Source organism: Rhinatrema bivittatum, chromosome 2 (assembly GCF_901001135.1).
Source record: "Rhinatrema bivittatum chromosome 2, aRhiBiv1.1, whole genome shotgun sequence".
NCBI classification, from domain to species: domain Eukaryota; kingdom Metazoa; phylum Chordata; class Amphibia; order Gymnophiona; family Rhinatrematidae; genus Rhinatrema; species Rhinatrema bivittatum.
The window spans coordinates 81728154-81750034 of record NC_042616.1 but is presented as its reverse complement, the minus strand read 5'-3'; the positions used below and the strand labels follow the sequence as shown (position 1 = coordinate 81750034).

At 45.9% G+C, this 21881-nt stretch overlaps 1 protein-coding gene across 3 annotated transcripts in view; it reads left to right on the top strand.

Annotated features, from left to right (window-relative positions):
* The window catches only part of LOC115084066 (mitogen-activated protein kinase kinase kinase 3-like), a 265505-nt gene that overhangs the window by 232304 nt on the left and 11320 nt on the right, over positions 1-21881 (top strand). For all 3 annotated transcript variants that reach the window (XM_029588374.1, XM_029588373.1, XM_029588375.1), the window contains 3 exons: positions 3070-3201; positions 12558-12687; positions 17129-17306. In XM_029588374.1, coding sequence (XP_029444234.1) covers positions 3070-3201; positions 12558-12687; positions 17129-17306 — 440 coding nt within the window. The remainder of the gene's footprint in view (positions 1-3069; positions 3202-12557; positions 12688-17128; positions 17307-21881) is intronic.

Sequence of the window (21881 nt, the reverse complement as noted above, 5' to 3'; positions counted from 1 at the left end):
TATAAAATTATCTCTCAAATGATTTTATTGATAATAAGACATTATATAGGATTTACACTTGTATATTTCCATCCCCTAAACTAAGTTACATAATTGTAACACAGCATTTTACTATAAACACTTAATCCGAATGGCCATATGTTAATTTTCTTTTGCTCTGCATGTAAATTAATCCTTGCTTTATAAGCAAATGTTATCTATGGGCCTGCACTGGTTACAGTGCCAGCATGACACTGGCACTGTATGGCAAACATAACTTCTGTAATACCGTAGCCCACTACTTTTCAGCTAATACAGCATTTTTTCCCTTTCTGTGGCGTCTGCCATCTAGCAAAAACAAAGCACAAAACTGAAGCAAGGATGCTATAGAATACTCGTTTGTAATTATAAAGCTACTTATGATCAAAAACCTTAGGAGAATAAGAATAATGCTCTCTTGTGTGACGTTTCAAAAAGTGTTTCACTGCCTCTTCACCATTCTTTTATCACAAGCCATGCCTGCACAACAGGGGCTGAGGAAATTTGGTTCCAAAAGAAAGTAGTCGAAGACTCTTGCGTGGTGTCGCTAGTTACAAAGAACATCTGAATAACCTTTTTTTTTTTTCTGTGAGGGGGAGGACAAAGTAGCGGAGAACCTGCCCCCATGGATGGAGTATGGGATGCCAAAGGGCGTGCTCATGAACGGCCAACTTGCTAAAACCAAATACAACCGAATCATTCCATCCGATCTTTAATGGCCACGTGTGCCAGATCGCATTAGGCCAGCAGGGCCAGTGCGCTGTCGGTTCACGACAAAGACGAGAAGAAATCTCAGTTGACAGGAAAAATTAAAAACTGAGTGCAGATCAAAGCTTGTGAAGGGGGGGGGGGGGCTCCAGTTTGCCGGATAAGCAAGAGTGGCCGGTAGAGCCAGGGAAAAGGGCGTTTTTGAAAGTTGCCCGCCCTGCGTGAGGGTGAAAGTGCCTAGGTGGTGCCACAAGAGGCCCTGCTTTTACCCGCGTTGAGCTGAGCCTTTCCCGGCGGGGGGGGCAGGGGGGGGGGGATATGCAGCTACAGGCCTAGTTCTGGATTTTGACCAGGAAGAGTATCCGTGAAAAAAGAAGGCGCAAATCTCTGCGGCTGCTTTATCCTTGGAAAGCATGCTCCTGCTTAACCGTTTTCAAGAACGGGTTGCGAGCTTTGCATCAAAATGCGCAGAGATCAGTATTCAAAGCCATTTAGGGGGATAACTCGCGCGACCTTAACGCCTCCTTACTAATGCGACCCCCGCGGCGGCTGCCGGTTATGATGACCTATCGGCGTCCGTTTTTCATTACTGGCACACGGCCGGCTATGAAAACTGAATCCGAGTTTACCAGCCTCGGTCTTCATAACTCGGCGGTCTGCCGAGGGGTTTTTTTTTTTTTTTTGTTCACTGAAGAAGTCCAGAAAAGCAGTTTTCCGGATAAATGGTGGCCGCTGAACGCAGCCAAATATTGAAATAGCGCCACTTAGCCTGATAAGTCCAAACTGAATTTTGGCCTCTTAAGTGGCTGAGTGTTGGGGAAAATAAAAAGTAAGGCATGGGCCTGTGGACCAATTCTCAACCCCCACTCACTGTTTAAAAGAGCAGCCGAGCTTCTCCTCTCCACCACCCCCCCAGCAGACCTCTCCATGGTTAGATTTTTTTTTAAAATACAGATGCGCCAGTCTGCGACTTCTTCCCGCCCCCTCTCCGGTCCCGCCCATTTGGAAGAGAGTGCCCCGCCCCCACTCACTGGGTTCCGTTAAACACCCTTATGCCAGGATCGCGGTGTGCTCCAAGCTATCCTGGCCACGGGCAGCGTTGCTGTGACAGCCGCACTGCGAGCGCAAGCGACCAAACACACAGCGATGCTGCAGGCAGCCGGGCTCGTGCTCAAGCATATCAGGCGGGGGGTGGGAGGGAAGGAGGCGGCATTCTTTCTAAATCGGCAGGGAGATGTCGCCAAGTGATACAGCACTTGGAATCTTTTAAAATCTAACCAAGGAGGGGGTGGACGGGCCTCAGCCCTTTTAAACACCGAAGAGTAATTCTCAAAGGCGTTACGTGTGTAAATGTAGCACACCATCCTAGCAGTTTCCAGAACCCATTCACTCATGTTAAGTGCACTCAGGGTTGATAAAACCTAGTGACAATTCAAAAGCATATATTGTAGCAATTTTCAAAAGCCCACCTATTCAGTTTTAAGCGTGTAAATTCCAGTTTTAAGCTTGTAAATTCCAGTTTTTAGCTTGTAAATTCCAGTTTTAAGTGTGTAAATTCCAGTTTTGAGTGTGTAAACTCCAGTTTTGAGTGTGTAAATTCTTTTGAAAATTACCCACTGAGTGAGGCTAAGGGAATCGGACCACAAACCCATGCCTCACTTCTTCCCTGCCCACCAACCAAACCACTTAACCAGCTGAATATTTTTTTTAATATAGCCAGTTAAGTCTCAAATTATCCAGCCACGTGAGGCTGGATAACTTTAAACCTAATCAGCAGTATTTAAAAGATGGCCAGTTATATTTAAAGTTATCCTGCTGAAGCTAACCAGATAACTAACTTTATTTGGGGATTTCCAGTGGAACATTTATTCCACTAAATATGCAGGATAACGTATTTGGCCAATCTTGGCTGGATTAGTTATTTGTTGGACAGTTTTTAAAATATTGGCCTCTCAGTTGTGCAAATTGCCTCCTCAAGGCTTTATCCCATAATTACTTACATTACCTTTTTCCGATTTCCCAATGGTAATCCAGAAGAAGGCAAAAAAACTACCAGAAAAAACCCCCCAATGCTTACCCAGCTCTCCCCTTACAGCCGGTACCAGCTTGGCAATTCTCCTAGAATGTATTGGATTCTGCCCCATGGAAAATTCTGTCAGAACTTGAAGCCTGACAAAGCTGCCCTCGTACCGTGCCAGCATGGGCTCCCACTAACTCAGTGCTTTATTTTCAAATGATTGAATGATGCCAAGGTTGATTTTCTAGAAGCCATCAGGTGTCTTATAGCAGGCATTTTCTGCAATGTTTTTCTACTTTTTTTTTTCTTGCCTTTTTTAACTAAAGGAGGTGAACGCCTTGGAATGTGAAATACAGCTGCTGAAGAACCTCCGCCATGACAGAATAGTGCATTATTATGGCTGCCTGCGAGACCCCGCGGACAGAAAGCTCTCCATCTTTGTAGAATACATGCCTGGGGTAAGTTGGATGCAGGCCATGGACAGAAGGCCGGTGCTTTAACCTTGCATGTAACTGACTCGATTCAGACCTTGGGTGCAATTCTTTTCTTATTTGTTTTGTAAGTATTATGGGGTCCATTTTCAGCCTCTGGATGGCTGGTAAAATTGGCAGGAATCATTTATCTGGCTAACTTTAGGACTGCTCTCTGGCAATCCTAAAATTTTTCCAGCTGAGGCCTAGATTTATCATTTTGCTATAATTTTTGCGAAAATAGTGCCCACGAAAAAAAAATGGGTGTGGTTAGGCTAATTTTTCAGAGAGAGACTCTTTATAAGGCTCTCATATAAGTAAACTATTTATACTACTGTAAGAGGGGCAACTAGTAACTCGAGGTTAGGTTTTGGTGGGGCAGTTTTACATGCACAGTCAGTGGTACGAACAGAACAGAAGATCACAGTGAACATTTGATGTGATTTGGAGTCATGACAGATACACAAAGATGAGATTTGTACATTGTACTCTCAACCTAGCTTGATAGCAGCTAGGCAGAGAGTGCATCAAGCTAGGTCGAAAATACATTGTACAAATCTAATCTTTTTGTAACTTTCATCACTCCAAATCACATAAAATCTTTACTGATCGTAACTGTGCTGTTCGTACCTCTGACTGCAAATAAAACTGCCCCCCAAAACAGCACCCCGAGTTCAGAATGCCCCCTCTTACGTGGCATAAAAAGTGGACTAATATGTGTGCCTCCCCAGAGGCTCTCTCTCCCTCTCCCTTCCTGAAACGGGATTTGCGATAAATCCCATTTCGGCTGTAACGCACAGCTATCGCAGACATAACGCTGGGGAAAAAAAAGTGTAGTTATTTCCAGTGTTAAATCCCGCGATAGCATGCTTTATGTTATTGCACGCAACGTTAAGCACCCCTCATTTTCATTTATTCCTCCCAAACTCCTCCCACTTGACTAAACTTTTCAAATTTGCATACACATCTCGCAATGTGTTATTTATTGCATGTGTTATGGCATTAGAGCCTTAACAAGATTTGATAAATGACCCCCCAAGTTAGCTGGATAATGCCACTCTGCCCCAGAACACCTCCAGACCACTCCTGACATAGCTGGATAAGCTAACAACTTATCCAGCTTTGTCAAAGGCAGTCAAACTGGTGGGATATTTAAATCCTGCAATTTGTCCAGCTAAGTTCAAACTTAGCTGGACAAAGTGCTTTAACTCCCCTTTTCTCAGCAGTTATATTTATTATGGCCCCTATGTAATAAAGGGTGCTTGATTGTGCACACGTTAGCATACATTTGTGCGTATATTTTTGTGCATAGAGCTGTCGTCCTGATTTAACAAGGAATTAGGCGCACAAAAAAATGTGCTCACAAAAACTACTAATGTGATAATATTCAAGGCATTGGCTATTAATCTCCAATGCAGAGAACTGTGTAGGTTTAAATTGTGTTCTTAATGCTGGAACTTTAACTCCAGGTAAGAAAGGAAGTAAAGTTCCTGGGGTTAAGTGTTATTATATGGAGTTGAACCTGGAGCTGGTGGTGCGGGGATCCTCTATTTGGGATTATTGCATATAAATATGATTTATGCAGAAAGCATTTCTCTCTGCATAAATCATGTTTTATGCACATAAATCATATTTTTATGTAGAGAAATGCTTTGGGCACAAATTGTGTTTTATGCACATAAAAATTATTTACGTATTTATCACATTTGTAAACCACCCTTCGACAAGGGCTCTGGGTGAATATATAACACATAATTGAATAATAATCCATATATTCACTAACTTAAAACAGTACAATACAATAAATCATAAAATCCAAACCAGATAGAACTAACTAATAGTGTCCTGAAACCCAAATGCCTTCCACCACCACAAAGAGTAATATAGCTGAAAACTTCACCAAATTCTTCATGGAAACAATACAAGCTGTTGGCTCCTCTTTTAAATCCCTGCACCTCCCCCACCTATCCACCTCAATCACCCCAAAATACAATTACCCCCCCCCCACCCCTCCTATCCAGGTAAACTGTATTCAACTCCCTCCAGACTTTATCTGTTGTCCAACTTCAGGACAGTCTGTCCACAAGAGGGGAAAAGATCCTCCATCGAATCTGTCAGTCCATGAGCTCATTAGATCCTATCCCTCCCAGATTCATCTGCATCCTGAAACACAACCTAGTCCCCTAGCTAACCAACATAATAAATGCCATTCATATCCAAGGCTCATTACCTTGCTCACTCAAAAAGGCTGTTATCAAACCTATCCTAAAGAAACCTAGTGCTGTTCATAAAATAATCGACAACTTTCATCCAGTCTCCACCCTCCCATTCTTGTCCAAGGTGGTGGAAAAAGTAGTTTATCTCTAACTCTTAAGATTTCCTAGATGAGTACAATATTCTTCACAAGTCCCAATTCGGCTTTAGGAAAAGGCCATGGGACAGTATCCACCTTTATCTGGACCAAGGTGGCAACTCCTTCCTTGGTCTACTTGATCTCTTGGCTGCTGTCGATATCTTTGACCACAATCTCTTGATTCAACACTTAAAGGACATTGGCATCAATGGCACAGCCCTAACGTGGTTTGAATCATTCCTTTTCAACAGAAGACAATCAGTTAAGTGAGCCAACAAACATCCTGTCCCAGAGAGCTGACCTGTGGAATGCCCGAGGACTCAGTCTTCTCCCTGTTACTGTTCAACATCTACAGGCGTCCAAACTGCGACCTCATCCAGTCTTTCAACATCAAATGCCATATATTTACAGATAGCATCCAATTCTGCATTAGACTGAAATCTGACTAAACCTCTTCCATTATCATTCTCAATAACTGCCTAACAGTGGTAGCCCAATGGCTTAGCAAACAAAAACTCAGATTAAACCCCTCAAAATCTGAACTCTGGCTCAGCCGCCAAGGTCATCCCCTACAGTCTCCTCCCTCACTAGTTGATATCCCTTTATAGTCTAAAGCAGTGGTTCTCAACCATTTTTCTGTGGGGACACACCTGACAGATGGTTCTCACATGCGTGACACACTGAACACATGACCATCATGGGGCTAGATGTAAATATATACTCTGTATCTACAGGAACCGCCTTGACCCCCAACAATGGGTGCAGAACAGAACTAGGACATTTCCCTTTCAATTTACCATGCAAAAAAGATATTTCTGGTGTCATCTCAGTAACGGCAACATAAACAGTTTTTATGCACAATAGCCCTCCTTATGAAAACAACAGTAATTTACCACCAATACATGTCCTATTGAGAAAACACAACAAATAATATTGATACAAATGCCTACATGCTAGTAAAATACTTCACCTCGGTCACACACACATACAATCAACCTTCACCAAGTATATACAGAAAGACCGCAAATTACAAATATGGAGACAAACTGGAATGGAGATCCAAAAAAGCCGCTCTGCATGCAGTACAAAACTGAAGAAATGGAAACAAATATAGCACCTAGTAGACTCCCAGGATCTGCATTAATGTGCACAAACTAATAAGCAAAAAGTTACACCTGCATTATGGAACTCATTCAAATAGTAACAACCCAGCTATGAAAAGGCAAGACTACAAATATTTAACCATGCCCTAATCACCAATATACCTCCTATGAGGAAAACAGAACAAGCCAAGCTGCTATAGATCCCTACACAGAAACTACAAGCTTGCAGAACACCTTTACCTGGGTCACACATGCAGAACACAGATAGACCCTCACCAAATACAGAATAAAGTGACCGTCAAGTTAATGATTTTGTTTTTCCATTGTTGCACTGCATACACTCAGTCTGGCTTCTTGCTGTTTCCAGTTCAGTTTTTGTCTCCACATTACTATTTATACATTTCTCAAGTAATATAAAATAATAATTCTAAAACTAGAATAATAAATATAATAAATATTTCAAAACAGCTAAAAAATAGAATAACAACTGATCATTAAAAACTTACAAAACTATTAAAAATTCCCTAAACACCAATAAAATATTTCAAACAGCAGACACATTACATAATACCCAATAATTAAAATGGCAGTCAATCAAGAAAGATAAAAAGCCATCTTTACTTACCCTCTCCGGCAACTCTCCTACTCCTTTCCCTTGTAGGCCTTAGCACACACCAGAAGCAGCAATGGCTGCTGAAGCCCTGTTCTGATGCTCCTCTTCCTTAGGGTCCATGACTAGTCTGTCTCACACATACACACTTTCTGCCACTCACACACCAGTCATCTTTCTGCCACACACACACACACACAAAGTCACCTCCCTGACCTCTCTTTCTCACACACCAGTCACCTCCCTGACCAATCTTTCTCTCTCACACATACATACACACACCAGTCATCTCCCTGACCAATTTCTCTTTCTCTCACACATACCAGTCACACCCCTGACCGATCTCGTTCTCTCATACATATACCAGTCACCTCCCTGACCAGTCTCTTGCTTTCACACATTTTTTTCTCTCTTGCACACAGTCTCAATTACACACATTCTCTCACACACTTACACACATGCTGGCTCACTCTCTGTCTCACTCACTCACCCCCACCCCACATGGCAGCTATAGCACAATGTAGCCGGTATTCTGCTATTAAAGAAGTCGTGACAGGCTAGGAACTGCAGCAGGAGTAACTCTCCCGGCCCCGCAGTGATAAGAAGGCAGCACTCAGCTGTTTGCCCGTGCTGTGATCATTGCAGCACAGATCAGTCAGCTGAGAATGTGGCCCCGGGGATTTCCTGCCATGCAGCTGTTTGGGAAATCCGTTGGGTAGCCGTGATGTGCAAGGGCTGCGGGAGTCAATGACCATCTCTCTCTGTGGGCCATTGTTGGTTGCACGGGTGAGTGGCCAAGAGCGGAAAGGCTGCAGGAGCCGGGGAAGTTCCCTTGGTACAGAGGGTGCAGGGAGGAGGGGCTGAGAATAGCGGCTGTAGGCCGTGGATGTGCAGAGCCTTGGGAAGCAATGACAGGCTCTCTACAGTATGAAGAGGCTGCATTTTGATCTGCAGGAGCCAGTTGCTCACAGCCCGAGAAGAGGCGGCAGGAAGTGTTCCCGAGGGGAAGGCTGGAACAGACAGCTGCATGTCGAGCCACTATAGCTGCCAGCTCTCCCACAATGAACTTGGCCGCAGTCGTGAGTCTCTGAGCCTAGTGCCACCATGAGGAGAGAGGGGAGCTGCAGATGGCAATGGGAGCCTTACGATTTAGGCCACAATCCTGCTGATGTCAGTGATGATATCAGCGGGACCTGTACGTCTGGAGCAGGGGGCCATATAAAAAAAAAGTTAAACGCCGCAGACCCGAGGCAGTTAATCGACGGATTTCCCAAACAGCCCGCGCAGCAGGAAATCGCCTTGGCCACATTCTCAGCTGACTGCTCTGCGCCGTGATGATCGCAGCACAGGCAAACAGCTGAGTGCTGCCTTCTTACCACTGCGAGGCTGGGGGAGAATCTTGGGAGCATTGGGACATGATTTCTGCAGCAGCAGCAGCAGCGTGGCCCTTTCTTCTTCCCGTGTGCCTGGTAAACATCACTTCCTCTTCCGGGCCACAGGGGCGGGAAGAAGAAAAGGCCATGCTGCTGTTGCCGGCTTCCACAAACACTGCTGCCATTCCACTCTGGGCTTGAAAGTGCTGACAGCACGGGCAGGAACAGCAGCAGTTTTCGTTGGGGTGAGGAGAGGGAGGGAAGAGCGGGTGACCAGGTACACCTGCTGGTGCTTGGCGACACACTGGTTGAGAACCGCTGGTCTAAAGAGTCAATACAAAGCCTAGTTCAACTTGACCAAAACCTCACAATGGAACCCCACATCTCTAAAGTGGTAGGGTCCACCTTCATGTATGTGCGTGAGATCTGCCAGCTCCATCATTTCCTTGATAAACACAATCCTGCTATTGTAATACATGCGTTAATCAGCCATATCAATTACTGCAGTTCCCTATTCAGAGGCATCTCTCAGTACATTATGAAGGGCCTCCAGCTCCTATAAAATACTGCCGCTAGAATTATGGTGGGTACAAAAGCAACTGTTCATATCGAGCCTAGTCCTTATCTTCAGTGGCTTTCAGTTGAAATCAGGATAAAAGTTAAAATTCTCTCTGCTTTGACTTCAAAACATGAACAAACCGGCCCCTGATCACTTCTCACAACTTCTCTCCACCATATATGCCCTCAAGGGAACTCAGATTCTTTTTTTATTATTATTATTTATTTAGTTTCTATTCTGCCTTTCAGGTGCTTCAAAGCAGATTCAATTTCGGTACTATAGATATTTCCCTGTCAGCAGAGGAGCTCGCAAATGGCCCTTCTTTCCTCTCCTCCTCTGACTGCCGCCAGATTATCCTGCACAAAACGCCAAGCTTTCAGTCGCTACGCACAGAAGCCTGGAGCCACGCTACCTTAAATTCAGGGAAAAGGCTAAGGCATGGCTTTTTATCCAGACCTTTCCCTCGGAGACCCTCATCCCTTTGGCCTAACTTCTTGAACCCCTAACCAGGAGCTTTGTTATACACAACAGGGACAAATAGGGAACTGCAAGTTGTATGAAAAATAGGTTCCCTAGACTAGTTCCCAATACTACTCCAGTTGTGTCTTCTGATTGTAAGCTGTGCAGTTGTCTTTGTTGATTTAAATTTGTTGTAATCTGCATTGAGACCGACTTTGGGGGGGAAAAGGTGGACTACCAAATATATAGAAATAATAAATGATGAATAAATACACAGTCCAGGTAACCATATCACCTCGAATCATTCAGCTAAATGCAAGGGTGCATGACCAAGGCTTAGAAGGTGTATGGAAGTTCAAATAATCTTGATTGAGAGAACTTCTTTTGGCAACAAAAGAGAAAGCTTTTAGTCTGCTATCCATTAATCGAGCCTCTTTTACAGATGGTAATTCCAAAAGAGCTTCCTGAGGGGATCGTAAACTTCTTTGTGGAAAATGTTTTACGCTTCTCTCATGTTTTGTGCATGCTAAGCATAGTTTGATGCACACATTTTGGCCTAGCATGATTTTTTTTTTTTTAATTAAACTCCCAATTCATTAGCATACCTCATCAGGAATTAGCTCTCTTTTATTTATTATTTCTTTTGAGCATGAGTAAAGAAAATGCGCACTGAAGTTTAGCACATACATTTTTTTGCTCACATTTTTTTAAACCAGGGTCTGTGTTTGGTCTTCTAAGTCTATTTCTCAGTAGCTTGGTTGTGCCGTTCAGTTTTTAGCATCATCCAAAATCATAAGGAAGCAAGAAACACTGTTTTCTTTCTTCAGCAGCATGTTCCCTTGACTGAAGAGTGACTTGCTGTACCTGTGTCGCCGTACTGTTGTGGCACTCAGCAGGCAGGCAGGGTGTGCTTTGTAGTCTGTTAAACATAGGTTTATGTAAGGGTAGGGTTTGGCTGCAGAGTGGATACTGCAACCAGCAGCTGAAGCAGCAATTAAAAAAAAAATAAACACAAAACCCCGATTGTGAGTTTTGTTTTACAGGGGGGAGAGGAGATTTTTAAAAGTGTTTTATAGATGCTGTAGTTCCCTTTGTAGTAAAGGTTGCCAACTCGTGAAAATACTGTTTACTGAGATGCATTTTACCATCGCCACTGTGTGCTCAGCTGGATACACTATTCTGAGAATCTACCCCGTTATACACCAAGACGAGAGTCACTTAGTTCCTATGTCCCATGACACTGCAGAGTCAGGCCCTGACTTTCAGTTTGGGACATCTACGTGTAGCTGCTGGACATAGGCACTATTGCAGGAGCATCATAAAATTATAGAAAATGTATTTTTTAACTTTACCATTTTCAGTGACAGTGGCTCTTATGTCATCTCACTTATCACTTTCCGCACACATTGCCTAACTGTTTAAGCCTGCCTACAATGGGCTACAGGGAAATATCAGTGCCCTGTCTGTCCATTCCAGAAAACCTATAGAAAAAGCAAGAAATAGCAGTGTGATACTTGAGTCCTACTCTAAGGCTCTTTGGTTCATTGTAACATAGTAAATGATGGTGGATAAATACCTAAATGGCTTAGCAAATCTGTCCGAATGAGATTCATCCTCTTCTGGTAGATGAGTAAATAAAATTCCCAGATGCAAGCCTACAACTTCCCCCTTGGGTCTCATGTCTGTCTCAAGCATGGCCAAAGTCCTTCACAGTATTGGCCTCCCCATGCTTTCCTGGAGCTCTGATGCAATCTTACATTGCAGTTTGGCAGGGTTGGTGCAAGGGTGTTAAGTGCCATAGGCAAATCCCCAAGCTTGCCTCCCATTTCTCTCCCCCCCCCCCCCAAAAAAAAAAAAAACAACGTACCTATTGGTGGCAGCTTTAACACAATGCTCTCTTCTTTGGTGGCATTGGCCCTGAGCTTCTCCTCCTTCCTTGGCTGCCGGCAGATTGGACTCTGCTGGCAGCCCTGGACCTCTCTCTCTCTTTCTGCTGCTGGCAGGATGGGTTCCACCAGTGGCTGATGGGATTTTGCCACCTAGGTTGCCTAGTGAAAGCACCAGCCCTGCTGTTTAGGGGTTATAACTACTGCTCCTTGCAGGTTACCCCCATTCTTTCTTGGAGCTCTGATACAATGAAGTTTGAATTTTAATCTAGGTATATTTATGTCATCATTATCTATTTTTTCATCTCTATTTGAACTTGTATCCCATCTTATCAAATTCTAAGGGAATACCCAAATATAGAGTAAAATGCACTATCACAAATACAATTCATATAAGAAAACAATAAAATATAGTTCATAATAACAAAAATATTAAATACAAATTAAAAGCAAAATATTAAGTACAATTCATAATTCCAAAACTTCTAAATCAACTAGATCCTACTTTTACTAGGGAATGGATTCAGTAAAAATATAATTATCAAATCAATAATAATAATAGAATTAATAATTTGCCTAAACCATCCATCACCCTAAACCACACTTTAAAATGGCTCATGTAAGCAAAATCCTTCAACCTGACATTCACTTCAACCTCATACAGCCCTAAAGAGTCTAATAATTTCCCTCAGGTGCTTCCCAACTATTAACTTGCATCATTAGGGAATTATGTCCTGACATAGCTATGCCTTGAACTCGCATCCAGAAATCAGTTTAAGAGACTCTTTGTAAAGCACAGACTGCCTTTCCTGCACAGATAGGTACGTCTTAGAGGCTTCTACCTGGGCAGGTATGGCTGGTTGTGAAACCTTAGGTGACTCAAAACTGCCAGGATACAGGATTCTGAAAATATTCCCTGTTCATGTCTTTGCCTGTCAATACCAACAGTCCTGTACATGAGATGGTCCATGTCGTTGGTTATTTCTTGCTTTTTACCCCAGGGTTCAATAAAAGACCAGCTGAAGGCCTATGGTGCTCTGACTGAAAATGTCACGCGGCGGTACACCAGGCAGATTCTCCAGGGCGTGTCCTACCTGCACAGTAACATGATTGTACACAGGGACATTAAAGGTAGGTACATGGCATTGGATATGTTAAGCTGAAAAAGTCTGCCATGCTTTTCGTTTCTGGAGTTGGTTTAAGAAGTATTAAGTTCTGCAGAATTACACCCGTCTAGGGCAGAGGTTCATTCCCAAGCCATGGATGCAGGAACAAACTGACAGGCCGATACAGTACAGTGCGCTCCGACGGAGCGCACTGTTAACCTGCCATCAGACGCACGTTTTCCCTTACCCCTTATTCAGTAAGGGGCGGAAAGCGCGCGTCCAACCCGCCAAACCTAATAGCGCCCCTCAACATGCAAATGCATGTTGATGGCCCTATTAGGTATTCGCGCGCGATTCAGAAAGTAAAATGTGCAGCCAAGCCGCACATTTTACTTTCAGAAATTAGCGCCTACCCAAAGGTAGAAGCTAATTTCTTCCGGCACTGGGAAAGTGCACAGAAAAGCAGTAAAAACTGCTTTTCTGTGCACCCTCCAACTTAATATCATGGCGATATTAAGTCGGAGGTCCCGAAGAGTAAAAAAAAAGTTTAAAAAAAAAAAATTTTGAAGTTGGCCGGCAGCTGTCGGGTCGAAAACCGGACGCTCAATTTTGCCGGCGTCCGGTTTCCGAGCCCGTGGCTGTCAGCAGGCTCGAGAACCGACGCCGGCAAAATTGAGCGTCTGCTGTCAAACCCGCTGACAGCCGCCACTCGTCAAAAAGGAGGCACTAGGGACGCGCTAGTGTCCCTAGCGCCTCCTTTTGCTCGTTTCTACCACCAGGCCTTATTTAAATACTGTATCGCGCGCACAGGCAAGTAGCCTGTGCGCATGCCGGGAGAGTGGGCGTTCGCCCGCTCTCCCGCGGACTTTACTGAATCGGCCCGTGAAGTAGTCTGTCTCTGCACTAAACAGGATCAGCAGGGCTGGTCCCAGTGAAGGCTTCCCAGCAGTATCCGTCAGGAGCCTTCTGCAGGCGGGTGAGGGTCCTTGGGCTTTGTGGCAAGTCTGGCAGTGCCAGTGATAGTGATGGGGATAACTGCTGTGCCCTGGGAAATGGAACAGAAACCACCAATTTGGATCTCACAGGTCGCCAAAGAACTCCTTGTCAGATCTGAGCTGGATTTGAGCAGTAGCCTAGAGGTGGAAGGCTCCTTGCATGCCAGTCCCCCAAGCCATGTAGTTCTGAATTGTAAGTGCAGATTTAATCTAAATTGCTTCAAAACAAGTTACCCCAGGGTGTCTGGATAAGCTGAGCAAAGGACACATAAAGGATAGAGGTCTGGAAATGGGACAGTGCTTGCCCCAAATGAAGGAGTGAATGAGAGAGAGCTAAATATTTAAGGTTCTGGAGCTAAGTGAAAACAGCACCAATCCAGTCTGGGAAAATCAAGATCAGTTTTCGTGTTTTCTTCGAAACTGTAGATGTCCTCATTCTATAGTCTGCCGGGTTTACTTCACTCCTCCCCCATCCTAAGAGCCTAAATGTATAAATGCATCTGGTTGGAGTTTGGTTCTCTGCTGATTGGGCCAGTAGAAGGTATCCAGAGAATGATGTGCATGAGCTTTGGAGATCACATTTGGTCCCCTTCTTCAGATATCGGTCACCAAGGGGGGGGAAGGAGGAGAATACCGGCTATTGCAGGAGTCCCAGGCGAGTGCTAATCGCTGCAAAGAGAAAGAGACATTCTATCTCCTCGTCGAGGGAAAGGAGGACGCGGCTGTGGACACGCCCCCAGGTGACGTCACTCGTGAGCACCCGGAACACCATAAAAACAGGCACCTGTGGAGCAATAGTCGGGGGAAGGAGGAGAATACCGGCTATTGCAGGAGTCCCAGGCGAGTGCTAATCGCTGCAAAGAGAAAGAGACATTCTATCTCCTCGTCGAGGGAAAGGAGGACGCGGCTGTGGACACGCCCCCAGGTGACGTCACTCGTGAGCACCCGGAACACCATAAAAACAGGCACCTGTGGAGCAATAGTCGGGGGAAGGAGGAGAATACCGGCTATTGCAGGAGTCCCAGGCGAGTGCTAATCGCTGCAAAGAGAAAGAGACATTCTATCTCCTCGTCGAGGGAAAGGAGGACGCGGCTGTGGACACGCCCCCAGGTGACGTCACTCGTGAGCACCCGGAACACCATAAAAACAGGCACCTGCGGCGCACAGCCGCCGGCGCGCAGCCAAAGCCGCGCGCCAAAGGGGCGCGCCCCTGGTAAATTTTTGTTTTACAGAGGTTTACCATGGGAAGGAAACGGAAGTCAAAGAACTGGACCTCCTCACCAACAACTCCAGTCGTAAGAAAAGGACCAATGGACAACCATATAATTCATATGGATGAGTCCATTGTACGGGGGGATTCTGCAGGTAGCTCCTCTTTAGGGGTTACCTTGAGCCCCCGGTCCAGTCAACCCCCCCTACAACCTTTGATGGAAGGTATTGGAGAGACTCTAACATCCGAAAACTCACGGGTGAACCCCCTAGGGAATCTAGAAGGGTGTGTCACCGGAGGGAATAGGATGTATGGTTTAAATGCTGAAGGGAGAACTGAAACCGCAAGTACTGATAAAGTGCCTTGTCCAATGGTATTACCAGAACTGACTGAAGAAGTTGATGAATGTAATATAGAGCCAGAAAATGTTACTCTTTCTGATGTTTGGAAATTGTCAGCAAAAATAGATAAAAAACTAACTAGATCTGTAGTACAAACACATGAATTCTCGCTTCAGGTAAAGGCAAAATTTGAAGATCTTGATAATAGGGTTATGAGAGTAGAGCAAGTGGTTGAAACGTTGGGCCCACAGGTTAATACTATTACTGCTACCAATACCTCATTTATAAAAGACAATCTAATGCTACATAATCAGATTGAGCTATTGGAGAATGAATGTAGGTCATTCAATTTAAGAATGTTAAATTTTCCCAAAACTAGATTATTGTCAGCAGGTGAATTGTTTAATAAATATGCTATGGAGATTTTATCCTTTGAGAATCATAAACTACCAATACTATCAAGGTTATATTATTTACTTAGTAGAAGGATTACTCAGGTACAAGAGGAGGGGATGGACATGTTGAACAGTCCTGGGATCTCCACTTTTTTGGAGGATTCCATGGATATCATAAATACTAGAGCTACATTGTTAGTCTCTTTTTCCTTAAAGAGAGATAAAGATAGTTTTTTTTCTAAATATTTTCAGGTCAAGGATCTTAATTTTTGTGGGCATAAAGTCCAAATCTTTCCAGATGTCTCCCGTGCTACCCAAGCACGTAGGAAACAATTCCTAAATTTGAGGAAACAGGCTCTTGATATAGGGGCCAGTTATTTTCTAAAATTTCCTTGCAAATGCCTAATAACTTTTCAGACTAATAAATTTATCTTTACTGATCCTACCCACCTGGAACGATTCTTAAGGGATAAAACCCCACAATAGAAAATGTTTTGTTAGGATTTAGGGCTGCATAAGGAATAAAGGTATGCAATAGCAATGGGAACCCCCCTTCCTACCCTTGATGTGGACTAGGAATGTTATGTAATATGATATGTCTGAAATTACCTTTTTTGTTATTTAAACTTCTTTACTATTCTTGATTATCGCATTTGTGAAAAGATGTTATAATTCAATAAAAATATTAAATTGAAAAAAAAAAAAAGATATCGGTCACCAAGGGACTTCTGCGACCTTGAATGCTAACTTACAGCGTCACCTTTGGATAATCTCTAACGTGGGGCCCAGAAAAAATTTCCCAAACTGCAAAGAATCCAGTTTTTTTCAGGGCCCAGTTCAACTTGCTGTTATCATTTATTTATTAATGAGCTTTCATTACTTGTCCCAGCATCAAAAATGAATGCCCAGCATGAAGAGTAATAAAAATGTCTTTAGAAGTGTGGGAAATGGCGGCAGAGAGAGGTCTCTGGGCCCATCCGAGCTCACCCATTCATAGCGAGGTCTTCCGAGCTGACCTTTTCCAGTGCTGTGTACTTTGTCAGCATGTCCATAAAAATATAATTCAAACGAAGCAGTGGCAAGAGAGAAGAGCTGCAGGTGAAGGACAATGTCCCAAGCTTGGGTATTTCCATCTCTACGGCTGCACAGTGGGGGTAACAAGAGTCTCCAGCGCCCAGGGGCCAATCCATTTCTGTTGCTGCCCCTGTGGCCTCCTTCCCACCACCACCTCCACCCTCCTCTTAGAAATGCTTAAGGTCACAGAAACAGCGGGCATTTCAAATAACCCCCTCTTCTCACCTTCTACAAAAAAACGGAAAGCGAGAGAGAATCCAAAGAAGGCGAATTTTGCAAGATAAAAAGTTTAGCCTTGGGACTGTGTTGTGTTGCTGGCATGCTGCCTGGCTGTTTCCGTGTTTTGTAGAATGTGTGCTCAGCAGAAGAGACTTTCAGCCTGGATTCAGTTTTGCACAGATTGCATTATGGATGTGTGGTTTTTTTTTTCTTTCTTCTTTTGCTGCCGCAGGTGCCAATATTTTGAGAGATTCTGCTGGGAATGTGAAGCTGGGTGATTTTGGTGCCAGTAAACGCATTCAGACCATCTGCATGTCTGGATCGGGAATTAAATCTGTCACAGGAACCCCTTACTGGATGAGCCCAGAGGTGATCAGCGGTGAAGGATACGGAAGGAAGGCGGATGTGTGGTGAGAAACGAAGTTAAAGCAATGTCCAGCTTTTTGAAAAGCATTCTGTGTACATTTGTGAAATTTGTTGAAGAATGTAATCCTTATTGGGGCACACCTGTGGACAGTGGCAGGTGACCAAGGGCTGGTTCCTTGGGCTGACTGGGGTTTGGGAGAGATGCTGATGGCCAGGGTGTGGTGCATCTGGGAACATCTAATAATCAGTTTAGACAGCTCCAGGGAGAGCCGCTTCCTGCCCTGGAAAGTCAAAGAGAGTCAGCATGGCATTCTTTCCCTTTCAAATTTCTGTACCTGTGGAATTTGGCATCTGCTTTTTGTGCAAGTAGTGTTTTCTACAAAAGAAATTTGCATACAGCCTTGAAAATACAAATCTACACAATGTTATTTTCTCCAAGAACAAGCAGGATGGTAGTCCTCATGCATGGGTGACATCATAGGATGGAGCCCGGCACGGAAAACCTTTGTCAAAGTTTCTAGAAACTTTAACAGGCACACTGAGCAAGCCCAGCATACTGCTAACCACGCATTCACGCGGGGTCCCTCCTCAGTCTCTTCTTTTCCGCTGAGCTGTCGCCTTGCGGTTTTGGAGCTCGCGCTTCTTTTTTGATATTTGCGACTGCAAAGTGATTTTCTTCACCTTCCACACGTGGCGTAGGGTCCCTCACCCTTCTCTGCCTCCAGTCAATAAGTTTTTGGGTCATTGATGTCAATCGCTGACGGCGTCTCCTCTTGGTATCTATCGACCGCGCGTCACGCTTTTTTTCCTATGGCATTTACTGGCTTCTGCCAGTGCCCTCAGTGCCCTCGGACTATGTCCATCATGGAGCCACACGAGGTCTGTGGCCTCTGCCTGGGGGCTTCCCATGATGTCCGCATCTGCAACCTCTGTGCCCAGAAGACCCCTAAGGTCGTCAGGCCCGTTTCGACAAAATGGAAAAATTTTGGGTCCAGTCCCCACCCTGCTTGGTAAGGAGCCCTCAGCCTCGGCTCCTTTGGGTTCTCCTGCCCCGGCCCTACGGGTACCAAGCTCGGTGCAGGGGACTGACTGCTGTCCCTGTCATCCTGTTCCCGATTGGGCTCCTCAACATCGCCATCGGCATCGGGCAAGGACCGTGGTCATTGTCAAGACGGTCCAAAAAGCACCGACATCGATCATCTTCTTCCAAACCAGACCATGAGAAGGCACTGACCTTGGTGCCTCCCATGAAGCAGTTGAGGGTGGAGGAAGCCATTCCCTCTGACCCAACCGAGGCTTCCAGGTGGCCTCCACCGACACCGACTCGAACCCTGGTCTCCTGGTTCATAGTCCACTGCTCTAACCACTAGGCTATTCCTACTCCAGGTATTTCCTAATTCCCAAGAAAACAGGTGGCTTCAGGCCCATACTGGACATGAGAGCTTTAAACCGCTTCTTGGTGAAGGAAAAGTTCAAGATGGTCTCGCTGGGCACCCTGATTCCCCTGCTCAGGGAGGGGGACTGGCTCTGCTCCTTCGATCCTCAGGATGCGAACACTCATATCCCCATTTTTCAGGCAGATCGGCAGTACCTAAGATTTCTGGTCTACGGGCGCCACTATCAGTACTGAGTTCTGCCCTTTAGCCTGGCGACTGCACCCCGAGTTTTCACAAAATGGCAGCTGTCTGTGCCCATCTTCAAAGGCAGGGAATTCATGTGTTTCCCTACCTCGACGAATGGCTCATAAAAGGCAATTCCCATCAAGGGGCGCAGAGTGCCATGCACCTCGCGATCGACACTAGAAATCCTGGGATTCTTGATCAACTATCCCAAGTCCCACCTTCAGCCGGCCATGCAGCTGGACTTCATTGGAGCATACCCGGACACTGTCCAGGAGAGGGCCTACCTACCTCAGGAGAGGGCAGAGACTTTAGCAGCTCTTGTATGAAATGTCTCCAGCTGTGCATATGTTTCTGCCCACCATTTTCTTCAGCTGCTGGGCCATATGGCAGTGATGGTACATGTCACCCCGTTTGCTCAACTACACATGCGTCATGCGCATTGGACGCTGCGCTCTCAGTGGTGTCAGGCATTGCAAGACATGCATGCCCGCATCATGGTTGCCGAAAGCTTGCGGCAATCCCTTTAGTAGTAGACAATCTCCGCAAACCTAGAGCAGGGATGCCCCTTTTGGAATGCTCAGCCCCAAGCCACATTCGCCATCGATGCTTCTCAGATGGGGTGGGGAGCGCATGTTCTGGGTTACCGCACCCAAGGGCTTTGGTCAGTTCAGGAGGCTTGGCTCTAGATCAACCTCTTGGAGCTATGAGCGGTCCGCTATGTCCTGTGGGTGTTCCGAGAGATTCTTGTGAACAAGGTAGTTCTGGTTCAAACCAACAATCAGGTGGCCATGTGGTACTGAACAAGCAGGGAGGAAACGTGTCTTTTCCCCTCTGCCAGAAGGCAGTCCAGGTCTGGACATGGGCTATTAAGAATGGTATCACTCTCCAGGCGGTGTACCTACTGGGAGTGGACAACATCCTGGCTGATACCTTGAGTCGGACATTCAGGCTCCTTGAATGGTCCAATCAGGAGGTAGCAAACAGCATCTTCCACTGCTGGGGGAACCCTGGACATAAACCTTTTTGCCTCCGTGGAAACAGGAAATTACATTAGTTTTGCTCCCTCGGCAGGAGGAGCAGAGGATTGATAGCTGACGCTTTCTCGATCCATTGGGGGACAGGCTTGTGTACGCCTCCCCACCCCTTCTGCTTTTATCCAAGACACTCCAGAAGTTGCAGCAGGATCAAGGCTCCATGATCCTGATCACTCCCTATTGGCCCTGTCAGGTGTGGTTCCCGACCCTTCAAGACCTAGCTGCACAATCCCCAATTTGGTTAGGAACGGCGCCAGACCTCATCACCCAGGACCAGGACAGGCTCCATCACCCCAATGTGTGGACCCTGGCCCTCACAGCTTGGATGTTGATCAGGTGATGGAGGCCCTCAGCCTACCAGATGGGGGTATCCAGTGATCTTCTGGAGTCCAGAAAACCTTCCACCAGGGAGTCCTATAATCTGAAGTGGAAACTGTTCTCTTTCTGGTGCAAGGGTCACGGTATGGATGCCTTCTCTTGCTTCTCTCCTGCACTTCTGGACTACCTATTGTCCCTCTCTTAGTCCGGTCTGCAAACCCATGTCAGTGAGGGTCCACCTCAGTGCCATAGGGAATACCATCGAGGCTTGGATGGTTACCCAATTTTCTGCCTTCTGCTCGTTAGCCAGTTCATGAGAGGTTTGCTTCAATTGAAGCCTCCTACTTGCTCCCCAGCAGTTTCCTGGGATTTCAACGTGGTCCTTTCATAACTCATGAAACCTCCATTTGAGCGGTTGTGCTCTTGTGATCTCAAGTACCTTTCATGGAAAATGATCTTCTTGGTTGCAGTCACATCAGCTTGCAGTGTAGGTGAGCTGCAAGCGCTGGTGTCGTATCCGCCTTATACGAAGTTTTTTCACAACAGATGAGCCCCAAGTGCCGGGGCGCCTGCCTGGATAAAATGGAGAAGTTCTGCTCTTTGGATCGAATAAATCTGAACCCTTGACTCTGGTGTCAGGGCTATTGACCCTGAAAGGCCAAGGGGAGACAATGAACACCAAGTCTTCGATGTTCACCCCTCCACTGGGACCTTCGTGGGAAGTCCAGGAAGCATCTCCACTGGTCTTCATCGGGCTCGGGTCAGCACCAGCACCTGCTGTGAATCCTCCAAAGCGATCCTGCTTTGGAGGCAGGAGTCCCAGGCATTACCCACCGATTTTGGTGCCGGGCACAGATCTCCCTCTGGGTTCCAGGGGAGATTCGGTTACGCCTCCCACTCCTCCATCCATCCTGTCTTTGGCAGATTTCCTAGAAGAGTTGGAATGCAGGGTGCAACTGGCGGTTGTCCAAGCCATGCAGGGCATCGAGCCACCGGCCCCACTGGTGCCAGAGCCTGTGCCTTCTATATTGGCCATGCTACAGGAGCACCTTGACTTCCTTCTCAGCGTTCTCCCCATGCAGCCACTGTCAGTGTGCGGGGGTCCATCGATGCTCCAGCTGTCACCATTGCCTCCTCCTCCTGGTGCTATTTCCATTGTGAGTTCCTCCAAGGAGGAAGGCCCTTTGAAGCCCATGGCATGGTCGAGGCCCTTGGTTCTGTGGCCAGTGTTGCCTGGTCCGGTTCTGGAGCCCTCAATGCCTTCGGCGCCCAAACTGCGGGACCTGGGAAGGGCTCTCTACTGGTATCTCCGGGCAATCTCAGCGATGATGACACACCTTACGACCCATGAGGGGATGATACCTCCAAGTCTTCTTCTGATGACTCCGGTGACCTTCCCTCAGACCCATCTTCTCCAGAGGAACGGCGCCAATCCCCACCTGAGGACTTAACCTTTGCTGGGTTTGTGCAGTCCATGGCAGAAACCATTCTGTTCCAACTACTAATGGAAGAGGATGCCAGACACAAAATGCTGGAGGATCTTCAGTTTGTGGATGCTCCGAAGAAGGTGGTGGCTGTTCCCATCCATGAGATCTTTAAAGAGTTGCTCCTTCGGATTTGGGAACACCCCATCTCTGTGCTTCCG